Source organism: Gracilinanus agilis, chromosome 3 (assembly GCF_016433145.1).
Source record: "Gracilinanus agilis isolate LMUSP501 chromosome 3, AgileGrace, whole genome shotgun sequence".
Classification (NCBI taxonomy): Eukaryota; Metazoa; Chordata; class Mammalia; order Didelphimorphia; family Didelphidae; genus Gracilinanus; species Gracilinanus agilis.
Window position 1 is genome coordinate 629,386,698 of NC_058132.1, and position 22,027 is coordinate 629,408,724.

The 22,027-nt window shown below is 36.1% G+C and overlaps 1 protein-coding gene across 1 annotated transcript in view; it reads right to left on the reverse strand.

Annotated features, from left to right (window-relative positions):
• Nucleotides 1-22,027, reverse strand: part of ATR (ATR serine/threonine kinase) — a 125,870-nt gene that overhangs the window by 58,787 nt on the left and 45,056 nt on the right. The window contains exons 21-26 of the mRNA XM_044669455.1: nt 14,634-14,759; nt 10,055-10,261; nt 8,649-8,762; nt 5,229-5,344; nt 2,863-2,983; nt 2,177-2,314 (exon numbers count right to left, since the gene is read on the reverse strand). Coding sequence (XP_044525390.1) covers nt 2,177-2,314; nt 2,863-2,983; nt 5,229-5,344; nt 8,649-8,762; nt 10,055-10,261; nt 14,634-14,759 — 822 coding nt within the window. The remainder of the gene's footprint in view (nt 1-2,176; nt 2,315-2,862; nt 2,984-5,228; nt 5,345-8,648; nt 8,763-10,054; nt 10,262-14,633; nt 14,760-22,027) is intronic.

Consider the following 22,027-nt stretch of genomic DNA (forward strand, 5'->3'; position numbering starts at 1 on the left):
AGTTTATTATTAATAAAATATTTATAAATATAATATATTAATTTTAATCTTCATATAGGAAAGGATACCAGGGAATCTCTGAAGCTAACAAAATACTGTAAGAGTCTCCTTATACATGCTATATGTTCTAAACAAGTTATTATTGATCTATGGCAAAAATAATATAGAGCATTTTGCAAAAAATGGAAGAAAAACCATTCCAAAATCTACACTGAATGAAATGCACACAGAATAACTTGGAGGGCTTTATGTTAAAAGGCTAAGAAATAATATTTCAATTTGGTTATTATGCCTCCTAAGCTGATGAATTTTGACTATATGAAAAATTACAGAAGGACAAAATGAGGTTTCAATGATATAAATTTAAATTTGGCCAGCTCTGCCCCACCCCTCCACTGACCCCAACTGATTACCTCAAAAAATGTTATCAATGTATACCAAAGGAGGCCCTTTCCCTTTATGGGTCTCCAAGCAACAGGTGTTTTTGAAGCCTAAGTCAATGATATTTGACAGAAACATCTTTTACTCAACATCTACAAAGCAAAAAGATTTAAAAAGACAGACAAATAGGGGGGCAGCTGGGTAGCTCAGTGGATTGAGAGCCAGGCCTAGAGACGGGAGGTCCTAGGTTCAAATCCGGCCTCAGACACTTCCCAGCTTTGTGACCCTGGGCAAGTCACTTGACCCCCATTGCCTACCCTTACCACTCTTCCACCTATAAGTCAATACACAGAAGTTAAGGGTTTAAAATTTAAAAAAAAAAAAAAAAAAAAAAAAAAAAAAGACAGACAAATACATTGTAATAGCCTTTCTAAATTACATGTAAATATTAAACATCTAGTGCTGCAAATTTAATCAGCAGGTGTCATAAATTATGACCAAAATAACAAATATCTTTATAGGAAAGTGTTGAAACCAAAATGGTTACAGAGTTTTAACAAATAAAATAACATTTTGAATGAACTATAAGCATATGGTCTATCTTTTAGCAAAAATCAAAACCTGCCTTAGGAAACTGAGATAAAGCATATCTAGTTTCTATTTCTCTGCTATTTAGTATTATTTCATTGGACCTTCTCTATCTTCTATGGAAATAACTGTCCTTAACTGACTAAATTTAGTTGACCAAATTAAATCTGACTTTATTATAAAGATTAGATTACACAATCATTCACATTTATTTATTTGTCTGTTTCAAATTACTTTTTTCACAACAATCTTAAGAGGTAGGTGGTGAATCCATTATCATTTCCATTTTATAGCCGGGAAATGAAGACTCAATGAGGCTGAGTAATCATGTTAACATGGATTTGAACCAAGGTCTCCTGACATAGGTCCCACCCTTTCTACTGCACTATACTATCATCTAAACAAGTATCTACTATGTAAGTGCCCTAACAATTGAATGGGTACTTTTTTTTTTTAAACCTTTTGTCTTAGAATCAACACTGTGTATTAGTTCCAAGGCAGAAGAGCAGCAAGGGTCAGGCAATGGGGATTTAAGTGACTTGCCCAGGGTCACACAGCTAAGAACTGTCTGAGACCAGATTTGAACCCAGGACTTCCCATCTCTGTGTCTGGCTCTCAATCCACTGAGCCACATATCTGCTTCATGAGTGCTTATTATGTATCCAGAATAATAGATGCTATGTGTAATACATGGCCTGGAGCTTTTGTGAAATTTTAAATCTGAATGAGAGATAAGGCTGGCAGATAAGAAAATTAGACAACAGAATATAAACCATATTCATCTATATGATATTGACTAGAAATAAGAAAGAAGTTCAGGGAAGAAGACGATGCTCAGGGGGCAGAGCAAATGGGAAATGATTCACTGAATAGGCTGACCACTGACTCGGGGCCTTAGATATGTAGACCATTCCAGATTAGAGGGAAAAAAAAGCAAAGCAACAGAGGCAGGAGGGTCATGGTGTATGTCGGGGAGACAACATGGAGTTGATCTGACTAAAGCTGGCAGAGAAAAAAATAAATAATAGACTATAATCTATATTCATCTATATGATATTGACTAGAAATTCTGTTCTTAAAATTGTTAGGTTACTGAATAACAGGCTCAGTTCTGGATAATCATCTACATTTATTCCTATTTTAATTTTCTTCAGTACTAAGTGTATTAGGCACATATTAAAAAAACAAATAAAATGATGTCCCTCACCTCTTGTTGGTCTTCTTTGGTACATCCCAGCAAAACATAGACAAGAATATGTGGGAGAAGATAGATGGTCACTTTAAAGTCATGTTTCATCATAATGCCACAGCAGTTAAATACTTTACTTGCAAGGTCATGTCGCACCTGTTTCCCCCCGATAAAAATAAGAAGACACAGGGGAAAACTTATGGGCAAATGCATAATAGGGAAATATATGATCTAGCCAATTTATGGAATACCAATAACACACCCTCCAGGCCCACCCCACCTCTTTACCCACTTCAAGATGTCTCTACTTAGGGAATAATCTTCTTAATGGGGAGTCCATGGTTAGGATCACCATTTCAGAAGAAGATCCTGACATACTCATTTCATTATCAGTTCAACTAACTTTCCAGACTGCTCTAGTTCTTCACCAGCAACCTTCTACTCCTCTTCCACATTCTCCTTCTTTTTAACCACAAGGAGTAGCTAAGAGTTATCTGATTTGAAAAGTCTTATTAGGATTTTCTATTTACTCCTATGTGCAATTATTAAATAGTAAACACTGGGGAAAAGTTCTAAAAGAATCTGCCTCTCCTATCATCATGATTGTCAACAACAAATATTAATAAGCACAGGCTAGGCACTAAGACTGACTTTACCTATAAATTCTGGTTTCATTTTATAACAAGAAAAAAAAATATTATTACCTTTGTTATAAGATAACCTGCCCAAGATGCTGACCATTCTGAGAAGTTGTTGCCTAATTTACTCAAGTAAATTGGTTTCTTTACTGTTGACCAGTCTGTGGCCTTCTGAGAGCTCTTATACCTATAAATGTGAAATTTAATTTAGTACAAGTCAAATTAAACACATTTAGAATTTAATATGAGACATTGTAAGACTGGCAAAAGTGGTATTGTAAGGAAATTTTATCAGTCAGTTTTTTCTAGTTTCAACAAAATTTGTATTTAGAATCTGAAACTATGTAATATACCTACCTTGGTTTGATTTTAATGTACATTTCTGAAAAGTTAAAACCAGGATTGTCAAAGAATGAACTTATCTAGAAAGAGAAAAATCTGGTACACATAATTAAATAGTAATTGAAAAATTAGCCCTAAGTAACAACTTGCAGAACTGCCATTTATCTAGAATCTAGTAATAAGAGAATTCAGTTGTTATTTGTTCTTCACTTTTTTATTTATAAGATAATTGTCAGTACTGGTTATATGCTGCCAACATCAACTGATTAGATTGATAAAAGCAATAAGATTTCCTACACTGTCTACTGAAGAGGTCAGAGCTTTTCACTTCTAATGATACTCCCAGTTTAGACAAGGACAAGGAGACAAAATAAGTAGTGAAATGGGTCAAACAGTGGTGAGAATCAAGTATTTAAGTTTGGTTTCCCAATGTTTAGTGCTTCAACCCCAATCTTTGGTTTTGTTTTTTCGACTGACACCTTTAATTTTCCAAAATCATTCATTTCAGTCAAATATCTGAATGGAAAAGTGTACTTCTCTGAGCCAGTATTCAGCAGAGTAAATGAAACGATTTGTAATACTGTTTGAATTCAGTTCAAAATTTGGTGTTCTTTCTGGGATATGAGTAGAAAATTCAATCAGATATGAAATTTTATCCCATGGGAGAAGCCTACCAGTTGCTTCCATTTACAGTTTGATGACTTGCCCTGGTTGGTAACAACTTGCATATCAGCTACTCAAGCTGTGTTGACAATAAATACCTAGTCAATACAAAATAAATTTTCGTTGAAAAATATTTTTAAATAAAAATTCAACAGGCAATTGCTACTGTGGAGTAGAAGCTAAAGGGAGAGACTAGGGATAGATTTAGAAATCTGGGAATTATCTTGAATGATAGGATAATTAAATCTATGGGAATTATTAAGGTCACCAAGAAGGCACAAGGAGGGAAAAGGTCATAGGACAAAGCTTTGGGGAACACTAACAGTTAGGTAGCATATGAATTATTAGATAACAAAGGAAATTGAGAAAGAGTAGTTAGAAGGAAGGACAAGGAGATCAGCATAGGAGACTGGCCTAGTAGCCAAAAGATGCAGGGGTAGCTGGTTTCTATAGATTCCTTGACTCATTTCCATATCTAATCTTATCTGGAGAGCATATTTATGTATTTTTAAATTTATTAATAAAATTAAATAATTTCTTTCAATCAACTAAGTTCAGAGTCTCCACCAGTTTGTCAAATATTATTTAGTCAGAGAAAATGCCTCAATAATATTTATTAATTTCTTTCTATATGGTAAATACACACATATATGTATCTATGTAGTAAATCCCTTAATCTCCTTTTAAGTTATTAAATGTATAATTTATCTAAAGTGAAATTAATAACAAAACAAAAGCAAATAATTTTTAGTGGCAAGTGATCAGAACTAGTCACTTTAATCCCTAACTATAAGAACAAACAACTTCCATTCACTTCTGAGAATACTTTCGTATGCCATTTTCCCCCTTTAGCATAACAAGGGACATCTCTTATTAACAATTCTCTTTATTTTCTATGCAAAATAAAGGTTTCATCAGTTAAGTCATCTTCTTTCATTCTCTCTTTTCTAGCTTCTCTTAAATTATCACTCAATAATCTATTTTACAACCTAGTCCAAATCGAACTTTATAGTCTTATTATACATTACTCCTTTTCTCACTCTATGGTTTAGTCAAATTAGCTTTCTTGTCATTCCTCAAATACAATACTTCATCTTTATGCCTTTGGCACTGGTTGTTCAGACTATTTGGAGTATGTTCCTCTAACTCTTGAATACTTTATTTCCCTATGATACCACCACTATCTACATGAAACCTTTCCTGATTTCCCTAGTTGATGGTGATATCCTCCCATAAAACTTGCAGTTACATATTTTGTGTGTGTTTATAGCACATAGACATCTTATTTATATATGTGTTCTCTTCCCTGAAAGAAGGTAAATTCCTCAAGGGAAAAGATTATTTCATTCTTCATCTTGTGTGTTCTCATTGCCTTACCCAATTTCTGATACACTTAATAAATATCTATTGATACATTATCTAGATACCTTGTATTTAGATGAGGCTCCAAAATTTCTCGAACATGTTCAGGGAATCTCCTCCACAGTCGGTGGCCTGGTCCATCAGTCTCCATTTCTCTGCATTCATAAATGGAAAGCAACTCCTACCAATACATATGAATACAAATTTATAAATTAACAATGAAATAGCTGAGTCTTTTTTAGACATTACTGCTCCATATTATAGACTATGCATAACAACAATAGATTTTGAAAACTGATCATTTTTATATTTTAAGATATATTTAAGATGCAAAACTCTGAAGCATCAATGTGTGGCATGCCATCACCTCATCATAAAAATAAGACTAATGGCAAAGTGGTGAAAAGTGTGGTCATCTCTATTTTATGAAATTATATCCTTAAATCTAGGGATTTTCAGAAATGCTAAAGAATGAAACTCAAATTCCAATGGGTCTCCTGAGTTAAAGATCCATTGAAATATGAAACACTAAATTAATGTTCTACAAAATTAAACCAAAGCTCAAGGATAAAAAGAGCCATTAATTTTGAAAAATTAAATGGAATAGAACATGGGATTTAACATCTTAGGATCTGAATCTGTGCACTAGAGTTTGTACTTACAAGCTGTATATCTTGGGTAAGTCACTGTCTTTTTGGGTCTTAGTTTCTTAATAAGACTTGTAACTAACTTTTTGTGAAGCTATAATTAAGAATCCCCCTTTTAAGCCATAAAGCTCTATAAATATTAGTTATAGAAGAGATTTTATTTCATTGGGGCTACTCTTCAAAAGAACATTTATTTTTTCAATATTTCCCCAACTTTTAAAGATACATTATTAGTGAAACATTATTTTTGTTAAATTATATTTTATAATGGTTACAAATTATGTAAAAGTAAATTAGGCAAAATGTTATATAGTTGTGTTTTGCACTTAGTTAATTATAGCCCACCGTCAATTATTCAAAAAAGCAAGGAAAATGGATATGTGAAAAATTTTTAAGTGTATCTTTTCATATTTGTCTTTTTAAAAAATGTATTTAAAGACTAAGAATTCCACTTTAAAAAAGATAAACATACTAGAGATGGTTAATTCTGAAATCTCTAAACTGTTTGATTTGCCCAATCCTATTCAAATCATTCTATTACTTCATCCTGGGAAAATAATTAGTACCAAAGAAGCAAAACTGCTCAAATGCTCTTAGACTAAACGTATATAAAGATAAGTAAATATTGATGTTGCCAAGTGCTTCTTCAATGCAGAGCACTGGTCAGGACTGGTGGATATACTTTGGAAGAGTGCTTCTCCATGAAGAGTTCTCAAGTTCAAAGATGTACATAAACATTAATAAGGTGGTATCCAAAACAGTGGTGCTCAAATTAAGTGTAACATTCTAGGTGTTGTTAGTGTCTTGAAAATGGGAATTACTTAAACTGTTCACAGGGCAAATAATTTATAATCCATCCTAAGTTAATCAAGGTTCATTTGTAAAACTCAGATGAGGTAGAACAATTTACAATGTCTAGAGACTTTAAGAATTTTCACAGAATCAATGTGCATCCTGAGACTTTTAAAAAGATGAATAAAATGTGAGGCTTTTCAAAACCTGTCCCCAACCTAATTTTCCAATTTTATTATATACATTACTCTTCTTTCACTCACTCTAGGGTTGTGTTGGTGAACCTATGGTACACATGCTGGAGGGGACAGCTCTCTTCTCCCTTCTCCACGCATGCCTGAGGACATTTCTTACATCTCACACCCCTCTGCCCAGTAATACAATGGAAGCACTTCCTTCCTCCCCTGTGAGGGGTAAGGGTGGGGTGGTACTCACATGCGCTGTGAGGGTTTCAGTTTGGGCACTCAGTCTATAAAAGGTTTGCCATCTTTGCTCTAGGATCTAGTCAAAATAGTTTTCTCCTTGCTCTTCAAACAAAATACTTGAAATAAGATATTAAAAAGACAACAAATGACATATGGCCAAAGTGAGTTAATAATTCAAGGATCTGTGATTTTATAGATATGATTATTCCCTCTTTTGATGCACAGCACTATGTGTCTATGCAATAAGAGATGATTCATGGTAATTATGAATAAAGATTCACTTGGTGACCAACCCTGTGATGAGTCATCTATTTTTTTTTTAGTTGGAGCTTATTTATTATTTTTTTCATTTCTATAACAAATTTCCAATAAGTTTTCTGAAGTTATATGATTCAAACTGTCTCCCTCCCTTGTTCCCTTCCCCACCCAAAGTTGGCAAGCAATTCAATCTGGGTTATACATGTATTATGTTATAAGCCATCTAATCTTAGCTGAGCTGGATTTGAACACAAATCATCACCGGGCTTACACTCAATCCCTTTTCAGCTTGATAAGACTTATCAAGAGCTTGTGCTCTACTGACATTGCCTCTGCAAACCTAGAGCCACTTTTAATACACTCTAAGATACCAGAATGGCATAGGAATATGTGAAGAAAATTGCTACCCCAAAATATTTTAATCAGAAACATAATAGTTAATGAAATATTTTTAAGTTTTAGATGTAAAATTCATTAAAATGTAAATATATGCAAACAGTGCAAAATAAATTATATATAATGTTGAAGTGAAAAATGTTTTAATATGAAAGGGGAAAAATATAATCAAGGAATGATGCTGAACAATTTAAGCCACAGTATCTGTCCTAGAAACTTGAGAACTAGGAAAAACTACAAATCATAACATTTGGAGTAACTTCCCAAAAATTAGCTCCAAAATGAAATGGGCTGCCTTGGAAAGTATCAGGCTTTCTTCTGATGAGAAAAGTCTTCAGGTAGTAACTTGTTGGTTGTTTACTTGCCAGTTTCGTTATAGTGGGGATCCTTTTGAGATAGGGGTTAGACCAGTAGTTCCCAAACTTTTTTGGCCTACTGTCCCCTTTCCAGAAAAACATTACTTAGCCCCCTGGAAATTAAATTTTTTTAAATTTTAATAGCAATTAATAGGAAAGATAAATGCACCTGTGGCCATCACCGCCCCCCTGGATCGCTGCAACACCCACCAGGGGGCGGTAGCGCCCACTTTGGGAATCACTGGGTTAGACTAAATACGCACTGAGGTTGCTTCTAACTCTTAAAAACTTTATGATTCTACATTCCACACTTGACATGCTATCTTACAGATCATTAAGTGATTCACCAATATAGACTCCATTTAAATATGGTTTAGTAGTTGTGACAAAAAATTAGGAATATATTTAAATGATTAGGAATCAGAATTTGTGTCCAACAGGAAGTTTTATATAGAAGTAATATACAACAAAACACTAATTTATTGGAGTAACAAGAACAAGTCATGAAAAATAGTACTATCTTCTAACTTGGTGTATAGCCGTTACAGTTTTCTTAAGGAAACCAAAACCCCAAATCTAAAAATCTAGCAATGATCAAGTTATATTCTTACTTGAATGGCATAGGCAGCTGAATCCTGGGCCCGGACATTGTCAGCATATGCAAGGAATGCTCTTGTTAGTTCCATCAACAATCCATATGCAAAGTTTGAATCTTCCACTCCAGTCTCATTAACATGGAAAAGAAAAAGTTTAAAAATCAACCAAAAGAAAAGTTTCTTAGGTTTTACTTCACTGCCTTATAAATTTGGTTTCAAATTAGACTTAATTTTTAAATAATGGGACCTTAAGCTAATCTGGAAGGAATGGATTACTAGGTTTGTAGCTTATATATCAAAGTCCAAAGCTCTTCAGAATAGCTCCTGAAGAGTAATGGGATCATCTCAAATCCTCCCATATAAATTCCAATATTTGGCCTCATTCTCTAAAACTATACAAATTGTTAAAAAGGAAACAAAGCTTAACATAATTAGTAATGAACAATGAGACAAGTATTTATTATAAATATATGAAAAAGATTTATTCATAAGAGTATGATATTCAAGGGACAGCTAGGTGGTATAGTGGATAGAGTGTCAGTCCTGGAGTCAGGAAGACTCATCTTTATGTGTTCAAATCTGGCCTCAGACACTTACTAGCTGTGTGACCCTAAGCAAGTCACCTGAGTATGTTTGCCTCAATTCTTCATCAATAAAAATGAGCTAGAGAAGTGTAGCCCCCAGTAGTGAGTGTAGGCCCCAATAAAATCCAACTCTTTCACAAATACCAGATGTCCTGCCAGGAAATTACTGGTGCAAGAATTCCATGAGAAAACCAGTTTGGGAGTCATACATTTGACATATTGATCTAACACCTATAGAAAACTGTTGAGAATCACTGAAGTAATTTATATCTATTATCCTTATCTTGTAAATCATTACTAACCACTGTCCCTGCAAAAGGCTTACCTAATCCCTTAGCCTTCGTCATTTTCCCTATAAGTGTGTACCTCAACTCATTAAACTTTGTCAATGCTCAAAGAGATCTTTCTGCATGTTCCTTTGTCTGTCAGTCTCAACCCTCCTATAATCCCAGAAATCATTTTCCTCAACCTGGTTTGGCAACCCATGAGCTGTTTGCTAAAGCTAGCTTCTGTCAGAGAAGGAAATGGCAAACCACTCCAATATCTTTATCAGGAAAAACCCAAATGGGATCATAAAGTGTCAGACATGACTGAAACTACTGAACAAATAATATTCAAAGAAAGTTCTCAACTTTATGGCTAATGCAGAGAGGGTCACTGAAATAATATTATAGGAAAAGTATGAGATGTTTAAGTCTGATTGTTACAGTTGTCCATATGGTATAGATTAAGAATGCCAACGTTAGGTATAAATCAAATATTTCTGTATAACAGCTAATTTGGAAGTTCCAACTGAATTGGCAACTGTTCTAGAAATTTCCAGTCAGTGCTACTTACCACAAATGTAACATCCTTTCCTTGAGTTTCACCTGTTGAGAAGTCCAGGCGACCTGGATCTATTGCACCCAATTCCCCTAAACACTCTCCACAAAGTAATCGAGCTTGGGAATTTGCATCCTGGCAACCTTTCAAAAGCACTGTTACCAATTTTGAGATAATAGGCTCTACTGTTTCACTATCTGTAGCATATTTTATTAATTTAACCTAAGTAGAAAGGAAAAAAAAGTTTTTAAAATTGTAAGTATTCATCTCACAAAACACAAGTTCAAAAGACTTGTAAACCTTTCATATTAGATTTTGAATACATACACAGGTATTAATCAATAAGCAGGCCTGTATGAAGAGCCTACTATGTTTGAAGTACTAAGCTGGGGATACAATTAACAAAGACTACTAAATGAATCGTTTAAATTCTAATGAAAGAGAAAGCTAGTACTAATATAGGAATACACCAAATAAATATGAAGATGGTAAGTAACATTAAGTACAACATAGTTAAATACAAATTGGTTAAGGAGGAAGGTGATAATAGTTGAGGAATGAGGAAAAGCTTCATTTAGAAGACAGGTAGGTAGTGCAGTGGATAAAGCACTGGACAGACTTAAATTCAGATCCAGATTCAACTTACCAACTATATGATCCTACATAGACCTAACTGGCAGGGATGTGAAGATTAAATAATAGTTGTAAAGCATATAGCACAGTGTCTGGCGCATAGTAGGTACTACATAAATATTTCTTTATCCTATTTCACCAGAAGGCAGGTCTAGAGTAGGATCTTGAAGGATATACATAAAGAATAAATATTGGAAGGGGCCTTTAAATTAAATTCCTACAAGCTTTAAATTAAATTAAATAACTACACAATAAAATGACAGCTTGGGATAGAATTATACTGTATAGGATTAGACTTAGACCCTAGAAAGGATATTAGAGATCATGTAGATCATCACTTTTATTTCACAGATCTGGAAAAGGAGGCTCAGAGGACTGAAGTTACTTTAATTCAGTTCAATGAACATTTATTAAGTTACTTGCCGAAGACTATATAAGTAAAAAATCCAAGATTTGATCTCAAGATATTCCTATTTTAAGTCTAACATTCTTTCTATTATATCTAGCTACTTCTTAATACCTATGCTAAACATATTTTAGCCTACTTTTATTTTAGCACTTTTTCAGTAGATATCAATACATGATACCAGAGAACCTTTTAAAAATTCTGTGAAAGAACCTAGTATAAAAAGCAGAAGAATGGTAAAGTATTCTGAGCAAAATGAAGGTGGTACTAAGAAAGTAAGATAAATAGGATGAGAGATGTAAAATCAGGTAGATAAGAAGAGGTATGCTATAGTGGAAATAACACTGACAGAGTATTCAAATTTATTCAAATCTAGAACCTCCTTCTTCCCACCTATATGATAGTGAATAGAACATTTAACATTTCTATTTTCCTCATTTGTAAAGCGAGTTATAGAACTATATGATTTCTAAGGTCAATCAATCTGAAAACAAGCATTTACTGACACCTATGTGCCAGATGTTGTGCTTCTAGGTACTAAAGCTACAAAGACAAAAAGGAAACAATCCCTCCCCTCAAGGAACTTACCTAGTCTGGGAAACACCTCACAAGAGCACAAGTAAATACAAAATAAGAGCTGAGAAGCCCTGAAGGGAATTAGGAAAGGCTTCAGGAATGAGCTGGTTCTTTAGTTAAAACTCAGTAGGGTTCTAAGGAGTGGAGTCTAGACCAAAGAGAGAACTGGAAAGTTACATATTGACAAGCAGGGAGGACAGTCAGGATACACCTGGGCAGGGACCATCCTTTAGTATCCATTGTAAGCAGCCCTTTCCCTTACACCCCAGCTTCTGGCTAGGATTCCTTTCCCAAGCTTGACTGTAAATCTCATCCTTACCAGTATAATGTCAATCATCTTTCCCAGCCCCTGGATCTTCCCAAATGGTATATAAGTTCCCCAATTTGTTTTGTTCCTAGGAGTCCTCATGTCACTCCCAGGGGGTCAGGGAGCAGAGTGATGCATAAGGCGCAGCTCTGTTTAGAAGCCTAATCAGCCTTGTTCCCTCTTTCCCTTAATTAAAGAGTGGCTTTATGACTATTTAATAGTTTTGTGTTTTTTCTAAGTTAACAAAACCATGGAAAATTTTTCTATAAAAATAAAATAGTTAAATAAAAAGACTGTATATTAATGTAATCACTGATGCTTGAAAAGTGAAACATGAGTAATGACCGAGGTGAGAGAATATAAGGGAATTTATTCTCTTCTCTATTGCCATGTAAATGCTAATACTAATTGAGGGATTCAGGAAATGGATATTTTAGTTATTAGCCAAAAACAGAATGTAATTCACAACCTAAGTCATTAATTCTCCCACACATTTTAAACAAATGAATAGAGAACTGAGAAAAATGTATTCAACTAATGTAAGCTCCATAAGATCAGGGGCCATTTTTTGCTTTCCTTTGTATTCTCATAGCATGGCATATAGTAGGAGCTTAATTAATACTAGCTGACTGTCAAAAAGCTTTTATTTGGTCAACAGCAGTGTACTTTTAAGTTGGCCAAATGATGCTAAAGTAAAACTATTTTTAATGCCTCTTCATCTAGTCATAAGGGGATCTTAAAAAATAAAGTGGATCATGCTACTTGAAAAAGTACAGTAACAGGAGGGGTTCTCTAGGTTTCTGGAAATCCTTAAATGAACTAATACCCCTTTCACACTATTCAGAAACCTTGCCTCATAAAGCTCCAAATCAAATTCAAGATAAGTAAAGGATGAAGAAAAAGAGGCCCAAATCATGAGTAACATCTGCTCTATTGTGTGTGCACACTCATGCATATTTGCATGCATGTGTATGTTTTGGAGTACTTGAGGATCCATGCTATCTTTCACATGGTAGCAGAATATCCTACCAAAATGTTCTATGATCAGTGAGATGCAAGAACAGATCTAGGAAGGGACATTATATATAAAAAGGTGAATTTGAGAATCACCAATTTGCAAATTTACATTGAAAAAGTAGATGATATTTCACCCAAGGCAAAGAACAGAAAGCTAATGACAGATTGTCTGAACGCTACACAGGGACAGAGCAAAAAAGGGGTGGGATTTAGGGGGAGAAAAGCTAGAAGAGAGAAATGAGAAAGGTAAATTAGAGAATTCAGAGTAAAAAAAGATGAGTCATTAAATTGCTCAAACACATAATGTAATCCATGTTTGTTTTGTTTGAATGCAAATGACTGCACTGATTGCACTGAATTTTTCTGCATTAATGTTGACAGACATATTGATCTTCTCCCTATACTTGTCTCCAATAGGATTAAAAAGCATATATCTACAATATTGTTGGCTAACTCTGCATTATGTAAGAGGATGAATTTGACTAGTTCATTTGAAACTAAATTTATGAATGCATTCATGTAAGAGGGGAAAAAGGAGTTTTTGGTTGGATATATTAATATTTAGAGGTATGGTCACCAAGTAACTAAATACCAATTCCTAAAATGATTTCAGTAATTTATTTACAAAATAAAGGAGAGAGTGGAAGTAGAGAGATGAGAAGAGGGGAGAGTAAGAGATCTAACTTAACGAACTAGATTTGTATTCAGATCTGGGCTTTACTCCTGCAGGGCTCCAGAGGCCCAGCTGGAGAGCCTAAAAGTCAATTAACAAGGGGTTTACCACTAGGGCTTCTCCCAATCAAGAGAGCCTCCTGGAGGCTAGTATCTCCAGGGAAGTTAAGATAGTCAGTCAGCCTTTTTCACTCACTAAGGTGGTCCCAGCCAGAGCTACTTCAAGTCCAAGCCACAAACAAGAAGAGCTCCTTCAGGTTCAAGACACAAACCAGAAGAAAGCTAAACTCATTGAACTCTCCTTTAAAAGGGCTTCTTTTGCATCACTTCCTGTGCCTTCCTCTTAGTTTACGTGTCCCATCACAACAGACGCTTTTCTTAGGATTGCCCGGGAGGTAGTCCATAAATTTTGATTAGTCACTCTAGCACATGTGGGTCACAGACCTCCCAACTTGTGAATTAAGTGGGGATGTTCTCACCTTTGGTGATTAGATTAAGGATGGGCAAGGAAGATTTAATTTCATTATCACATTCATTAGTGTCATGTTCTAGTCAACCAAACTAGATGTCCAGCAATCACCAAAATATAATGACAATTTTGTTAAGAGTAAAAAAGCATTATAAAGAATAACAGAAATCACTATATGAAATACACAGGTAAGCTAAACTATATTCAATTACAATTTCATAAATTTCCCCAAGATGCTAATCTGGAAGTGAAATTATAAAAAAGAAAATCAAAACCTAGTATTTAGCACAAAAGATGATTGAATTCCGTTTGTTCAGGTATAGCAATGTGGGAAAATAGAAGCAAATGGGAAATAGATTAATACAAAGAAGAGAAAAAATAGAATGGGAAAGAAGTTACTTCCATAATAAATTCACAATAATAGTCATTAACAAATAACAATCTGGTCCATTTGGAGGATCAAAAGAAATCTTAACAAAAAATTTTCAGCTTTTATTATAATTAACTGGTATACCTGATTTTTATACAGAGTTTCCTTTAAACTGGTAAGAGCATGGATACGGACATCTACATTCTCGTGCTGAATTGCTTTCATGGATAGCTGTAGAGTTGTCTGTAGGTCAGTGCTCTCAGAGGTCTCCTAAACAAACAATACAAATGTGATTTAAATATTATTTCAAGAACAACTTTTAGGGTCTTAAAGACTACATATGATCCTCTAAAAGTTGAAACAATATCCCAAATAAGAGCATTCTTCCAAAACCCCCAGAGTTTTGAAATCTAAAAAATGTTGAATTAGGGATTTCAGAATTTAAGGAAAAAAAGTTTTTGAGAAAAGAAATTTTATTATTAATACCAACATTTTCACAGAAGATATTAATGTTCTCCCTTACTATAACTGCCCTGCCACTACAGTATCATTAATTATAGCCCTAAATTAGAGTTAATCAACAAGAATTTCTTAAGGGCTTACTAATTTACTAACTAAAGGTGCCAGGCACCTTTCTTGTAGTATGGCAGGCCTCAGGTAGTCAGTCTGGTGAAATCTACAGAACCCTTTTCTCAGGATGTTTTTAAATTCATGAAATGAAATATTAGGATAACAAGGGAAACCAATTATATTGAATTATAGCTATCAAACTATTTTTAAAATGAGTTCACAGACTCCAGATAAAGAAGCCCATTTTACTAGTGGAATTTTACCCATTCTTTTGAAAAAGAAACAGCCTCATTAAACTAATACATATACATAACAAAAGCTAATACTGTGTAAACAAAATTAGCTCTAGCCCATTCATAGTCAAACTCTACTTACCCTAGGCATAGAGATGATGTCATCCCCACCTCCTTTAGCAGGGAGGGAGATGAGTTACCCACACGTGACATTAAGTAACAAATCAAGAACAAGGGACTGCCCTTTGGGCAGTCCAAATCAGTGTAGAAGCTGCCATTTGTCCACTTGAATTAGAGGTGGACCCATGGGAAGTGATGAAAGACACTATCTCTTTAAGTATGTTGGTTACTTTCTGTTGGGGAGTTCCCGCTTTGAACTTGGTGCTGCAGGTAGTCAGGTGAGACCACAGACCACTTCCACTCTGAATTGCCATGTGGGTAAGTTAGGCTGACTTTCTTAGGCCTACCCTGGCGTTTCCAAACTCTACCTTTAAGTAGGCTCTAGCCTATCTGATTGCTAGGCCTTGTGACTTGTAGCCTCATTTATTTAGCCTTCTAACCTTCTCTCTTCGTCCAGGCCCCTGCAGGCCTGGACTCGCCTCTCCCTCGCTCTATTCCCCTACCTTTTACTCTCCCAACTGCAAATAAACTACCTTAAACCTGGTCCTGACTTGGGTCTAATTTAATTACGGAATCAACCTGAATTGTTGATTCCTGGCGGCCACAATTTAAATATATATCTATAAAATACCTAAAAATCTCCCTCTTACAGTTTTGGCTGACCACGATTCGGTCTCGAACTTCCTCAATCTTCCTAAATTTTCTTGAATTCTTCTTTACCTTATAACTATCCCCTAAATCAGCCTTCTCACAGTACACTTTGGAACTGCGACTGATATAAAGCTGCCAGACTGGTGAGATCAAACAGGGGGCCCTAAAAAATTCAGCTAGGAGCATTCCCTTGCTTTAGGGAACAAATAACCCAATTAGCTGGTTTTAGTTTCACCTGGAAAAAAAAATCCCATTTTTTTTTAGTTGCCTTACTAGGCCTAGCAGACTGCTTTGTCTCCTAGCCAGGCCAGGGACACACCTGAATAAGGTTTAAAAAGCAGGCCTGTCCCTCATGGGAGCAGAGGGCACAAGACTCAGCATATTAGTAGTTGTGTTTTTTTTTTTTTGGTTTTTTTTTTTAGGGAGAGTAATTTTTTAGGCTACAACTAGGCCTTAGCTTGGTTCTCTATTTTATTTCAAAATTGTATTTCCAGTTTTAAAATCTTTAGAGGTAAAAGGCAAAAGCCTGATGGGGCCAGCTAGAATTTAAACCACCCTTTTCCCCAGAGTAGAAGGCATGTAGTTTTTTTAAATTTTATTTATTTATTTATTTTTAATTTAAACATTTAGGTGTGTAGTTTTAAAAAAGAAATCCTTCAGACTTTTACAACTGAAAAGAGCCTCCCAGAACCAAACTTAGCCTTTGAAAGACACTCCCAACTGCCTCAGGCTAAAAGCCCTGTCTACCCTCAAAGAGCCTAATCTCTAGAACTCAGCCTCAGGCTATAGCCTTTATCTTCTGCCAGGCAGGAACAAAAGGAAGTCTTAATCCAAAACAATAGAACCTTAGCCCACCCCTTAGAAGGAAAACCTTACCCATTAGTGACATCTACTGACAAGAGTGAGTTATAAGTAGATTTATCAATTTTCTAGAACAAAATGTGGCTTCAGCCCATTAATAATTTAGTTCAGTATTTCAATAACATGCTCAACCTATGGAAGCGACTTTTTTTAACCAGTCAGTAACCCCACAGAATACATTACAAGGGACATTTCTCACACTGTATTTAAGTGTGATGGCAATGATTGTAGGGGTAGTGATTTATCTTTACTTCTCAACAAGGAAGACGAGCAAGTTAGAGAGGAAAATAGAGCATATGGAGGAGGGCCAAGAGCAACTGCTGGCTTATATAAAAAACCGTGCTAAGCATTTAAAAAAGAGGAAACAGTTGAGAAAGAAATTCCAACAAAAGAGAGAATTATTCCTCCATACTTCCTCATTTGAGGATTCCTATGAAAGATTTCCTGACATACCCTCCACTCAACCCATTGATATCAATACGGTCCCGCCCTCTCCCCAGCTGGTCCCGCCCCCTCTGCAACCCGTCCAACCCACCCCTCAGCCCCTCCCACAGTCAGTCCCAGCTGCTGCTAATGCTTCAGCCCCCACCCTCTCTGCTGCTACTCAGACAGAGACAGGAACTCAAGATAATGCAGCGCTATTTCCTTTATGAGAAGTATCCACTTTTAATACTAAAGGAGACTTGGTGTCTGTAAGACACTTTACTCCCTTCAGCCCTGACGATTTAGCTGGATTTTAAAAAAATATGCCCACTTTTGAGAAAGAACCATTTATAGTTTTAAGAAAATTGGGCAATATATTCCAAACTTATGACCCTAGCTGGCAGGACGTTGAAAATGTTTTAGATGAACTTCTGACAGTTGGTGAGAAAGAGAGGATCATTACTCAGGCCAATCATAAAAAAGGTAAAGATATACCTAACTGGCCCCTCAAGGACCCAAAATGGAATTACAATTCTGCAGCAGATATTAAGAAATTGCATGATGGCAGGGCGGCATTATCGATAGCTGTGAAAACCTGTGCAGATACACAGGACACCTGGTCAAAATTCGAGGAAACTAAACAGCGTACTGATGAAACTCCCTCCCATTTTATGGACAGGCTGATTGAGGTTGCAGAAATATATTTGGGCCTTGATTTAGCCATGGAATGGGATATTAAACATATACATAGACAATTTGTAAAAAATTCCTGCAAAGTAGTCAAAGACTATTTTAAAACTAACTGCCCAACCTGGGAAACTATGAACCTTGGGGAACTGAGGAAAGCAGCATCCTATGTTTTTAGGGGCCAAGCACAAGAACATGAGAAAGATACTGACTCAATGGATACTTTAAAAGCAGAAATCAAAATGCTAAAAGAAAAACTAAAAATTAGAGGAGAGACTATAGCCCCTCTCAAAGAATCTAACAATCAGCCCACTTTCTGTTATTTCTGTATGAATAAGAGCCATGCAATGATGACTTCTAGGAATTTCTTAAGGTTTTTCAGAAATAATACCCAGCTGACAGATAACTATAGGAATAACAACATGAACAGGAATAGCAATAATAATAATGATGATTCCAGGAATAGCAATTTTAGGCATGATAGAAATGCTAGAAATAAATCTTGGGATGATGATAACTCATACCAAATGACCCCACAACAGTATATCTTAAGTGGAGCTCTCCCCCAAACTAATCAGGGTGCTAATGCACTTCGGAGGGGGGCCCATGGAGCCCAAGCATCTTTATGAAGGTGTGTGTGGGGGGTAGGCTTTGACTTTCCAGACCCTGATGTTCTAATGCCTATTATCCCAATACATTCCCCCCCAAATAGTAAGGAACCTCATGTAACCCTAAAAGTGGGAAATTCATATTATGATTGTTTGCTGGACACTGGGGCTTCAAGATCAGTACCGGTGAGCAAGCCAGATGTAAACTGTAATTCTATTGGCTCTCTAAACATAGTAGGGGTATCAGGAACACCTCTAAAGGTCCCAAAACTTTCTCCTCGGATGGTAAGTCTCAGACTTTTATCAATCGAACACTCCTTTCTTTTAATGCCTGGATCCCCCACAAATTTACTGGGAAGGGATCTATTATGTAAACTTAAAGCCACAATAATTTGCAATCCAGATGGTTCTATGTCACTGGAATTGTCAGAGGACTCTTTAACCTTGCTCCCTGTACTTCTTTCAGAAGAGCAGGAAGTAAAGGAGCCTCCCACTTTTGAAATCCCAGATGATATCCCGGAGTCTCTATGGGCCACATCTTCTACTGATGTAGGCCTACTTAAATCAGCTGTTCCTGTTCAGATTAGAACAAAAGGAGGGCCAGCTCCCTCCATTCCTCAGTACCCCTTATCAAAAGAAGCCATTGAGGGAATTACTCCAGTGATAAATTCATTAATTGAGCAAGGAATAATAATCCCATGCAAGTCAGAATATAATACGCCTATTCTACCTGTTAAGAAACCAAAATTAGGCCCAGATGGAAAACCCCAATATCGATTTGTTCAAGATTTAAGGGCCATAAACAATCATGTTATAAAGAGACACCCAGTGGTTTCAAACCCAAACACAATCATTTCTTCTATTCCCAGTACAGCCACTCACTTTACAGTCATGGATCTGTGCTCAGCCTTTTTCTCAATTCCTATTCATGAGAATTCCAGACACATTTTTGCCTTTACCTGGAATAATTCTCAGTGGTCTTGGGGGCGTCTTCCCCAGGGATATTGCGAGAGTTTATCTATTTTTGCACAGATTTTGAGCCAAGATACAGATAATATAACATTTAAAAATAGTAAATTAATTAAATATGTGGATGACTTGCTCCTGGCTTCACCAGATACTAAAACATGCCAAGAAGATAGTAAACATCTTCTTTTAGAATTACATAAAAGAGGACATAAGATATCAAAAGGAAAAGTTCAGTGGTATCTCTCCAGAGTAGAATATTTGGGGTTCATCTTGACAGCTAGTGCCCGCTATATTTCCCCTAAGTGCATTGAAAATATTCAAAAATTGAGCGATCCTACCACTAAAAAACCTTTACGAGCAATCTTAGGAGCAGCAGGTTTTTGCAGACAGTGGATCCCTTGCTATGGGGAAATTACTAAACCCCTTATAGCACTAACAAAAGATTCGGTCCCTGAACCACTTAAATTAGAGCCAGAGCACAATTTAGCTCTATCGAATTTAAAACAAGCTATCCTGTCCTCCTGTTCTAGGCATCCCAGATTATAACAAGCCATTTACTTTATATGTACATGAGCGTAGAGGGGTAGCTTCAGGTGTTTTAACCCAAACTTTGGGACCTTACCAGCGTCCAATTGCTTATTATTCGGCCCAGCTGAACCCCAGAGCTGCAGGTGCACCACCATGTCTTAGAGGCATAGCTGCCACAGCTCTGTTAGTGACAAAAACTGTTGATCTAGTATTGGGATGCCCATCAACAATTATGTGCCCACATGAAGAGGAAGCATTACTACTAAGACATAGAACACAGGTATTTTCTGATCAGAGAATTACGAGGTATGAAATAACCTTGCTGAATAATGAAAATATTACTTTAAAACATTGTACAACTCTTAATCCTGCCACCTTGCTTCCTGATTTACCAGTTTCAGAAGAACCTTTACATAATTGTGAAACACTAGTGTCCATGGCTGAAAAGCCTCGAGACAATCTCCTGGACACTCCTTTAGAAAATCCTGATCTAGTTTTATTTACTGATGGTTCTTCCTTTATGAGGGATGGCATACGCAACACTGGAGCTGCTGTAGTCACAGAATTTAACACCGTATGGTCAGCTTCACTGCCCTCAAATCTAAGTGCTCAAGCCGCGGAACTCATAGCCCTAAAACATGCATGTATAATTGCCAAAGATAGAAAGGCAACAATTTATACGTATTCTTGATATGCATTTGGAATATGTCATGTAGTGGGTATGTTATTGCTCCAGAGAGGATTTTTAACCTCAGCTGGAAAATCTATAGCTAATGCAAAAATTATTAATAAAGTTCTTTCTGCTCTCCAACTACCCAAAGCCCTAGCTGTAGTTCATTGTTCTACCCATACAGGTGGCATTGACCCTGTCTCTAGGGGAAATGACCAGGCAGATACTGCTGCAAAGCTAGCAGCTATAGAAGGGCCTGAATTAATTTTAACATTAACAACCACTGATGACTCAAATTTATCACTTTCCTATGATGAGAAGGAAGTAACAAAATGGAAGCAGAAATTTAAAGCTAAACAGATAAATGGAGTATGGGTGTCCTCTGAAGAAAAACCCCTACTCCCTAGACACTTTTATTGCTAAATTTGCCAATCTATTCATAAAAATGGTCATTTTGGTACCAGGGCATCGGGGACTCTATTAAGAGAGTATGGATAGCTCCTGGCATAACCACTATAGCCTCTAAAGTGTGTGCAGCTTGCCCTACCTGCCAAGCATATAACCAACACACCTTTCGTGGCAAGGCTTTTGGTGGGCGTCCATTGGCTTACACACCTTTTGAGCACCTACAAATTGATTTCATAACAATGCCAAAGGCTGGACAAAATCTAATACATATACATAATAAAAGACCAAAGTTCTTCTGACCCTTCCAAAGCTCACACCACCACACCAAAGTTCTTTAACTATGAGCTTAGTGGAAAGAGCACTAGACTTCAAAGCAAAAGGTAAAATCTACAAGCACTGGCACCAGAATGGATGTGTGTGGTGAGGTAAGAAGACACTAAGAAATAGTGAGCAGTCAAGGATGGCACTTAGCTTAAATTCTTTTTAAAATAATCTCTTAGTTTCTACTGTCACCACTCTCATTCTCCTCAATGTTTCTGCAGCTTTGACACTGTTTATCACCTTCTCCTCAATATGTCTCTTTAGTGTTTCCAGATATGATTCTCTCCTGGTTCTCCTCCTACTCATTAGGCTGCTCCTTCTCTATCTCCTTGGCTTATCCTTCATCCAGATTACTCTCTCATAACTGCAGGTGTCAGGGTTCTGTCCTGGGCCATCTTCTCTTATCCCTCTATACTACTTCACTTGGTGATCTCATCAGCTCCCATGGATTTAATTACCATCTCTATGTTGATGATTCTCATATCCTCC